Below are 10,063 nucleotides of genomic sequence, written 5' to 3'. Positions count from 1 at the left end.
GCTAGCCGATCGGCTGGCATAGTCAACACAAGTCAGCACTTAAAAAATATGCGCCATATCCTGACTTGCTATACAATACATACAAACATAAACTATTCACAAACATACAAAACATGACTATGTGCTGACGGAAGCTACAGACGTTATTGTACTAACAGACTCCCCCTCGGATGTAGCTGTAGTTCCTTCCAGCATAGTCTTCAGTTCTTCGTGTTCCTCCTTCGCTCTTTGGCCTTTTGCCTCCTGTTTTCTTTTCTTTCTTCTAACAGCTTTCGTCTTTTGTGTCTACTTTCAATCATCCACCATTTCCTGTACTCTGGGTCTCCATCACGCTTTCGATCCCATTTTAGAATCTTGTTTTCTTCAGATTCAATTGGCGTCTGATCTGTTGGTGGCACAAACCCCATTCTTCGTCTACCCAACTCAGCAGCTCTCTTTGCTATCTCTTTAGATCTTTGGCTTCGCTTGTATCTTTTCAAGAACTCATCAATTTCTACATCTCTCCATTTGCTCTTCCAATATCTACCAGAATTGATGTCTTGAGCGAAGCAAACATCCACAATTGATTGATACAGCATTGCTTGAGCTTTGTCTTTCTTCTCAAAAACGATCTTGTTAAGAAATAAGCAATCAATGTCTTTCTTCGAGCAATTAACAAGCCACATTGGATCCAATATACTGATTCTTCGGGATTTTCCAGTGGACTTGTCATAAAGAGAGATAACTGCCTCAGTCGTTGATTCATTATAAAACCATCCTTGAAATAAATCATGAAAATCTTGCTCGATGGTCTGAGAGGCATGTTCTTTAGACATTTGGGCAGCTTTACATCCAGAGTTATATCTTTCTCACTGTTTTCCAAAATTCTAACAATCTGCTTTGGATACTGTGGCTTCCAATCAGGATAACCATTCTTTGCTCGCAATTTGATGTAGTTCCACAGATCTTGATCATGTTGACGAACTTCAGGACCATAGTAGAACTGTTTGATGTTCTTAGTCTTTACCAATTCATCCACATCCCACCACGGTAGAGAAGCAATATCAGACAAGAACTCAAAATATTGAACTCCTTCTTCTCTCCTGATGGCATACGCTTTCAGATCTTCAAGGTATCCCCAAGATAGAATATCTCCCCATGATAGATTTTTTGCTGTGAGTGAAGTACTGAAGGGCTCTGAGAGTCTTTCTTTCTTTAGGCATATTCTTGAACCATTTCTTTCTTTCTTCTGCAAGAATCTCTCTCGGAAGAGTTTCAGGAACACCTTCAGTGGAGATCTTTTCAACAATCTTTCTTTTAATCTCGTCTTCATTTCTGTCTTTGAACATCTCAGCAAATGAAGGAAACGTCTCATCAATCCCAGCATAATGAAAATCAATTTCATCTTCAGATGAATCTGAAGTGTCTTCAACAATCACATCATCATAATGATCTGCTTCAAATGCATATCTGGGCTCGAAGTCTTTAGCTGGTGACTGAGGAATTTCATCCTCAATATCAAACTTGAACTTTCCTTCTTCTAACCCCAATTCCTCTAGCATTTCAGCTCTGGTTCTTCTAACCTCAACCTCTCCTTCTTGTTGAACATTCAAGTAAATAACAGTTGGGTTTGAGAGAAGTACCTGACTAACATGTTGTTTTCCAGATGATGATGCTTCATTTTGTACATCATCCTCTTGCTCATTAATCTCATCATTCAATAGCTCTTCAATCCTTTCTTGAACAATTGGATATTTGATTAACAACCCGGAAGCACCTTGATCATTGTCATCATCACCTTTATCATCTTTATCATTGCTATCATCAGGCTTATCATCCATTTGATCATCAACATTATCTTCATCTTCATCTTCCTCTTCTTCATCTTCTCCAAATAACTCTACATTGGAATCATCATCAACTATTTCTCCACGAGCTTTCTTTTCCTTTCTACGCCTTTCTTTAACTTTCATTTCACGAGCAACTTCTTGAACGTTGTAAGGCACAGGATAGGCATTACCAACAAGTACAAATTGTTGTGTCTTCCATTCTAGTAGCAACACTTCTTTTGCCTTTCTCTTTCTTTGAATAACATCAACCCTTCGGAGAATATTATCAATATCAACAGGCTCAGAAGACTCACCAACAATCATGAAGTCTGGTTCCTGAACTTCTTCAGCTTCAACCATTTCTTGTCCATCTTCAACTATTTCTTGTTCCTGAGCTTCAACAACTTCAGTCATTTCAATATCTTGTTGAGATGATGAACCACCAATATCAGGTTGACTTGGTGATCCACCAGCTTCTTGAGTATCATCAATCACACCTTTGTTCTTTTGGGTAGCTTCTTCAGCTAAACGTCTTTCACGTTCCAACCTTCACTCTTCAGCTCTTTTCACTTCTATTTCTTTGAATGCAACATGAACATCCATCTTGAAATGACTTTCCATGACAGAGTATAGCATATGAAGTTGTTCATCTTTTACCACCTTATTTGCCTTCATGGCTTCCACCCGAACAAGTCGATCAGAAGAGTTTATCTCAACACGAAAGGCGGAAACAGATGTGTAGAGTTCAATTCAGCTAGATTCCCACTATAAACTATTGTATGATTGATTTTATAACAATTTACAACCTGACAACACTTCGGCAGCACTTCGTTGCTCAAGCCGGAGAGTTACAAATGATGAAAGTTTGAAGGGTATTTATAGGCCAAGCCCTTCCGTTTAAAGGTGACATGACACCCTTCAAACGGAACCCTCTTCAAACGGACAGGACACTTTCAAACTTTCAGGACATCTTCAAACTTTCAGGACATCTTCAAATGTAGTAAACCGAGACTCGATATAAGACGAAGACAACAGATGTATGCACCAACAGACTCCCCCTCAGATGTTGACGAGTCTTAAGTGTCGAGTCTTCAACGTCTTCAGTCTTTATCAGTCCTCTCGAACTCTTTGAAATATTTGACAGTGTAAGTGTCCTCAAATCTCTTCTCCTTTTTATCTGCATCAACAGACTCCCCACGAACAATCTCTACTCGGATGTCTTCAGACTCCCCCTTTCAATATGCTGGGATCGCAGTTTGGCTCGATAAAACTCACAAAGTCTTCAGGTATCGGAACCTGGCACTCTATCTTCAGGTTCAAGATCTAAACCTGGCTACACCTGCACATTCTTAACCCAGAAATAAATTTCACAAATTTAACATTTGACAAATTTATCAATCTAGAGTCTCTCTCAAATAAAACCAGAATGATTTATCAATGATAAATTCTGATGAACCTTTTGTAAAAATTAATCATTTTTGTGTTCAAAACACATTCTCCCAAACCATTTGTTCATCATGTTTAATACTCGGAATTTTGAAAATTAGCTCTCCAACACCAGTTGTCGAAAATCTTTTTGAGTTTTCAAAAGTTTATGCTAAAACACACTAAAAATCTTTTTGGATTTTGTAATAAAGAAAATGTAATGCAGTAAAGAAATATTTACAGACACTATTTTTGTGAGTTTGTGTAAGAGGATCATATCAGTTTTTGAGACAAGTCACCAACACCGTTAAGCTTCATTTCATTTTAAGTTCTAAACAATTCACCTAGATTGTCAGTATATTTGTCCACTTAGATTTTTACACAAAGTTCAACTGATCCAAGATACGATATTAATTTCTTAAGCACTTGAACTTATCAGTGTGTCCCACTACTTGAATATACTCTTGTATCCAGATCCCAGTATTCAGTCTTACAGGTGAGTATACCTAGATGATATCTGTAAAGGGGTTAAATTACGAGGGCCGTGAGAGCTCAGGTCGATACTTCCGTATACGCAGAAAGATGACGACTTCGACTTTTGGTGTGTCCCCTTTAGAGGATCTTTTGTTTCAACAGCAATGACTATCAATTTTATTGTTTCATCAATTTGCTGAGGGCGATGCTTTTTCAAGCTTTGCGGAAAGTATTATGCGGGGACTAGGTCAGAATTTCCATTCAGCAGAAGTCTCGGGATAATACCCCAGATATCACTAAGCATAAAGACCTAGTATCTCAGAAAAAGGGACCTTTCAAACAAGATTTCGGGGGTTACCCATATATCCAAGAAGTTGTTCCCCACGATCTAAGCAAGTTTGAATATTTAGGTTTATATCTCGTCTCAATCTACTAAATGTGCAAAAACCTACTGGCATATCCGAAGTGAGATTGTTTATCACATTTTAAACTTCTAATTCTTTAGCATGCTGTGACAATCCACTGATGTACTATCATTTCCTTTTTTATACAACAAAACTCATTTTTGAATTTTATCATGTTTTTGGCTTTTTCAAATTTTCTAATGTTTTTAGATTTTCTGAAATTTCTTACTCCCCCCTAAAATGCAAACACATTAAAGAAAACTGAAAACAAACTATATAGAAAATTGACAACCGATATCAAATCACCTCAATTCGCCATCCTTTTGGCATAGACAATTAGAACTCCCCCTTTCAACAAACTATTTTCTCATTATGATTTCAAAACATTTAAGTTTGTTTTAATCAAAATGATTTTTCCAGAAAATAAGTTTGTTTTTACCACTTATAGGTTTGATAGAAAACCACTTGTAGGGATTGGTTCATCATCTTGTCCATTCAATCATTCGTATTAGGATTACATCAAGTTCAAACTAATGACCTTGAGTAATCACTTTGTCAGAATCAATCTCTTACCACTTGAAAGTATTTCCAAAACATTTAACCACATGTAGAAATAAAACATCTACACAAATACATGTTACCAATCAAGATGCCGATTCCTGCTTCATGCTTACCTACCTGGAAGCTCCGGCAAGTTCACAATCTGTAAAATTTAACACTTTTAAGATTCATTTACACAACCAGATTTTAAGAAAGATGTCGATTCCTGATCCACGATTACAAACTTGGGATCTCCGGCAAGTCAGGTGTTTACTCAAAGAAAATGTCCACCCAAGCCTGGCCAGCCTTGGGTAATTTCAATTCAGATTTTGTTGGGGTGTAAGTTGCTTTCTTTGTAGCATAAAAATCTTTTACCCCTTTCACCTTCCCATCAACCATCTTTCCGAAAATTTTCTTCACTTTACCATTAAATGCTTTCTCAACATCAAAATTATCCTGATCAGAATAAAACTGATTTGAGATTTCAGCCTTTCCAACTTTTCTTTTAAAACTCTCAGTCCTCAACGATGGAAAGTTCTCATCATCCATTGAAGGAACTGAGTTTTCATCACTCTCATCAAATTGTGGCTCCCCTGATTTTGTGGAATCAGATTCATCGCCAGATTTTACTTCAGATTTCTTAACAACCCATTTTTTGTTGTCAAGTTTCACACTTCGCCTGTAAAATCTCTTGGAACACTCACCAACTTCAAATGTTGAATTTTTGAAAACTCTAATTTTTCAGTTGGTGGTTCGGTTTTATCAACAATAACTTCTTTTAGTTTTCCAGAAACTTCCTGTTTTGTCTTGGTTGATTTAGGACAATTCCATGCAATGTGTCCAACTTCATTGCATCTAAAACAGGTTCTGGTTTCTTTTCTCTGAACTTCATTCTTCATTTTTTCAGCAAGAAATTCTTGATTTGTTTGTTTCCAGAATGAGCTCTTCTTCTCCTCCTTAGCAGATGGACCTGAAACAAATTTTGTATTTGTCTTAGAAAATTTTTCATTTTTATAGTTCTGTGGTGGAACAAAACCCAATCCTTTCTTTTGAGATTACAGTTATGTTTTGGTTTCTTTTGAAAACCTGAACCACAACTATAACCCTTTTTCTTATTCAACCTTTGTTGAACTCTTGAGGTGTAAGGTTTAGGTTTACCTTTAAGATTTAAATCTTTTATTTCAGAAATATTAATTTCTGTAAATTTGAAAACCTTTTTGATCAATTCATTTTTAACACCTCTTATTGGAAACTCTTTATCAAAATATAATTTGTCAGAATTATTCAAAGTATACACAACTTCAAATGTTTCTTCATTCAAATTAGATTTTAACAACAGAAACTCTTTACTGTAAACCCATTTTCCCAAAGATTTTGAACTCTTTTCGGACGAACTCGAACTCCCGACTGACTGACACGAACTTTCGGACTCGGATTTTGAATCTGACTCCTCATCCCTATCCAACACCTGATCGACCATTCTTTTTATCAATTCTGACTCATGATCTGTGTCGGACGCATTGAATGTGACGTCAATATTATCCGGTAAAACATCAGTTATCTCGGACTCTAACTTTAAATTAACCGCCTTTTTTACTTGTTCCTCATTCGGTTTTCTAGGTGAATACCCTTCCCAAATAGGAGGCGGACACTTATTATAATAGACACCCAGTTTCTTACCAGTATCCTTCTTCTTCTTTGATTTCGTTTCTTCACCTTTAAACGCCTCAAATCCTTCAACAGTTGGATAAATTCTATCGATTATGTAGTCACAACTTGTGTAACTTCGCAGCAAACGTCTGATTCTTTCATTCTCAGCTGCTTCGCTGTCCAACTCTTTCTTCCATTTTGCACATTCTTCTATGTAGAAGTTTATCTCTTTTTGCTTTGACATCATGGTAGCATTCATCATCTTCAAAGCTTTTTCTCTTTCAGAGTTAGTCTTCTCCAGACTATTCACCGTTCTGTTCAGTACATCATATGACTTTTTTCAAATTCTTTACATCAAACAACAACTGTTCTTTCAACTTTTCTAACTCACTAAACCTCTCATCTTTTTCTATACATTGTTTACAAGACTCTAAACAAGTAAGACAGGGTTTTGTGACTTCAACTATCTTTTCTAACTCCCCAATCTTCTCAACTTCAACTATCTTTTCAACTTCCACAATCTTCTCAATTACTTTGACTTCTTTCAATTCTTTTGCAGCTTTCCTCTCTTTCAGTTTCTTCAATTTTTCTGCAAAATAAAATTCAAAAGTGCCAGAAGATGAACGAGTTTTTCCAAGATTTATCTGTTCCATCTCTTCATCATCACTTGTTTCTGATGAACTGTTTTCAGATGAAACAGATCCTTCATCTTCACTTTTCTCTTCATCAGATAACACTTCCATCCATTCCTTCAACATTTCTGGCTTTTGCACAATCTGAGTAATAAACGCTCGAACATTTGAATCAGCTGGAATGCACTTGTCCCAGCTAAATCCTTCAGCCATTTTCTCCTCATCTTGATCAACAATGCCATAATAAGCCTTCCTGTTTGCATCTTCGATCATTTTTCCATGAGCTGTTTGGGTTTCCTTTTGCTGATGCGGTTGATAAGTGATTTGTTGATAAATGGACTTCTTATAATAATCATCTTTGCCGAAAGACTCCTTTGCTCCTTTCGGCTCCTGATTCTTGCACTCCCTTTTAAAGTGACCTTTCTCCCTGCAACGAAAACAGACAACTTTAGATTTATCAAATCCTAAATTAGAAAGGTTTGCATCCAAGAAATCATTTCTTCCTGTAATCATTCTAAACTTTTCTGCTCTCCTCAAAACACTTGCCAAAGCCCATTTTATATCCATAAGTTCCAACTCTCCCGCATCTATTTGGTCATAATCTTCTTTTGTGAGCATCGGATTACCAATTTTTCCAGCAATCAACCCTTCATAAGATTCTAATGCAGTGACCAATAATTCCATATGACTTTTCACAACTTCTTCAGAATAATTTTGTCCATTTTGAAGATGTAAAGCTACATTGCACTGAATCAAATGCCCATTTCCAACAGATGCACTTTGAACACTTGGAGGATTCACATTTGAGAAACCACCAATCATGATTGAGCTTTGATTGCTTGTTTCGGATTGATTTTGTTGGTGCATACATATGTCGACTTCGTCTTGTATCGAGTCTTAGTCTTAGAATGTTAGATTAGGGCATGTTTTACGAGAAAATAGAAAGATGTTAGAGTTTAGGAAGCTGATTTCGCTCATATGTACTTTGCAGGTGATTTCGCTCATATGTGTTATCTGTGATTTCGCTCTTGTGTACATGTGGTACTTGGAGCGAAATCAGGACCCTATATATAGGGGTCATTTGGGCGAAATCATTATTAGTCTCTTGTTTCCGGTACCGAACTGCTGCCGAAGTGACGTTTGACCTGTAATCAGTGTGAAATCAATATACAAGGCAAGATTTAGTAGAACAAGCTGTTTTTCGTGTCCGTTTCTTGTTATTCTGCACCTGAAACGGATTAGAACACCTCCGATTGACTCGTTCGGGTCAGCACGCGATCCTACAAGTGGTATCAGAGCTCACGACGAGGAGTTCTTGCCATTACAGCTTCATTATCTTTATTCTACACCTTCTTTTATTGGTTCAGGAAGATTTCACGGTTAGAATTGGATCAAATTTTCACAGACTGCTAGAAATTGAACATAGACAAACCCTTGAAAGTTTGAGACTGAAATTCAAAGTAAAAATGGACCAAATTGCCCTTCGAATTGATTTCGCTCATATAAACATTATCTGATTTCGCTTTTTGGAACATCTGATTTCGCCCCAAGGTCACTTGATTTCGCTCATATGTTCATCCAAGAACCCTGATTTCGCTCATATGACCACCCTAAACCTCTGATTTCGCTCTTGTGTCACCCATAAACCCTAATTTCGCTGATAAGATCACCCATAACCCTAATTTCGCTCTTAAGGTCACCCATAAACCTGATTTCCCTTATAGGGACACACAGGACCCCTGATTTCACTCATAAGTCATTGTTATTGAAAAACGTGTTATCAAATCATGGCCGAAGAGTTTTACAATGCTTTCGCGACACCGGTTGCACCTGTCACTGCTGCTGAGACTATATACAGTGAAAATGAAACAGGTACTCATCAGAAACCCCCGAAGTTGATGTATATTGAGGATTTTCAGGGTTGGAAAAACCGGTTTGAGAATTGGGTTCAAGCTTACAGATTCGATGTTTGGTGTTCACTACTGAAAGACTATGAGAGACCAAAGAATGAGCGTGGGTTGGAAAAGGGTTTCAATGATTTTACAGAAGCTGACAAGCTGAAATATACTAGTGAAAAGATGATGATCAGCATTTTACAGCAAGCAGTTAAAGAGGACATCTTTGTCTTAATCCAACATAATGGAACAGCTAGGTCAATCTGGGAGGCATTAATTCAGAAATTCAGAGGGAGTGCTGACATGATCAAAAACAAAAAGGCATTATTGAAGAAGTCGTTTAACATGTTTACTGCATTTGATCATGAAACCACGAAACAGACAATAGATAGATACTGTCATCTGGTTCTAGAAATGGGAAGATTGGATATTCAGAAAGATGATGATGAGTGGGTTGATAAGTTAGCAGAGGCATTACCCCAACAGAAGTGGGGAACTTATCTGATGATTGTGAAACTCATGAGGAAGACTGAGAGTATGAACTTGGCTCAGTTTATCCAGAAGATTGAAGAACAGGAGCTGGATATCCAGAAGACTGCTATAATGACAAATCCAAATGTCAAGCAAGATGTCAGTTTGTACTACAGAGGGAACAAGTTTGAGGCCACTCCCAGTTAAATTCCAAAGATTAGTACTGCATTCAGTGCTGATGGTTCTGCTAGTCCAAATGCAAGTACTACAACTCAAAGTAGTGGATATACTTCATCATTCTCAAGCTTTGATCCAAACAGTAACACACCTAGTCCTCAAAAGCAAAATACTACAAATCTGTAGTGTAATGTGACCTTGAACATTCAGAATGGTCAACATCTTTCTCCTGAGGTGGCAAAGCAACACATGGCATCTCTTGTCGCTATGTTAGAGTCGTATGAAGGTTTGATTGCTGGAAGAATTGGTAATCCAATGCTCACAAAGGAAGATTACGACTAAATCAATGCAGAAGAGCTTGAGCTGATGGATGTGAAGTGGTGTTTAGCTAGTGCTTGCAGGAGAGCTGAAAATTTTCAACAGATTACGGGCAAAGATGAGTTTCGAGGGATGGCTACCTCTCCACTAGGTTTTGACAAGTCAAAGGTTACTTGTTTCCGATGTAAAGGAAAAGGTCACTTTAAACGGGAATGTAAGAACCAAGAGTCAACTGGAAGTCAAGAAAAGAGCAATTACTATCAGAAATC

At 37.3% G+C, this 10,063-nt stretch overlaps 1 protein-coding gene across 1 annotated transcript; it reads right to left on the bottom strand.

Annotated features, from left to right (window-relative positions):
* Window positions 1-1,106: 1,106 nt before the first annotated feature.
* On the bottom strand, window positions 1,107-2,222 carry LOC110900760 (FK506-binding protein 5-like). The gene has a single exon (XM_022147626.1). It carries the CDS (start codon window positions 2,220-2,222, stop codon window positions 1,107-1,109), a length of 1,116 nt encoding a protein of 371 aa, XP_022003318.1.
* Between the last annotated feature and the right edge of the window lie 7,841 nt (window positions 2,223-10,063).

This window comes from Helianthus annuus, chromosome 13, assembly GCF_002127325.2.
Source record: "Helianthus annuus cultivar XRQ/B chromosome 13, HanXRQr2.0-SUNRISE, whole genome shotgun sequence".
NCBI lineage: Eukaryota > Viridiplantae > Streptophyta > Magnoliopsida > Asterales > Asteraceae > Helianthus > Helianthus annuus.
This window is presented reverse-complemented; position numbering and strand designations above follow the sequence as displayed.

What these genes read in the sequence shown, in the direction of transcription:
- LOC110900760 (XM_022147626.1), bottom strand. Translation starts at nt 2,222, where the DNA reads ATGACTGAAGTTGTTGAAGCTCAGGAACAAGAAATAGTTGAAGATGGA.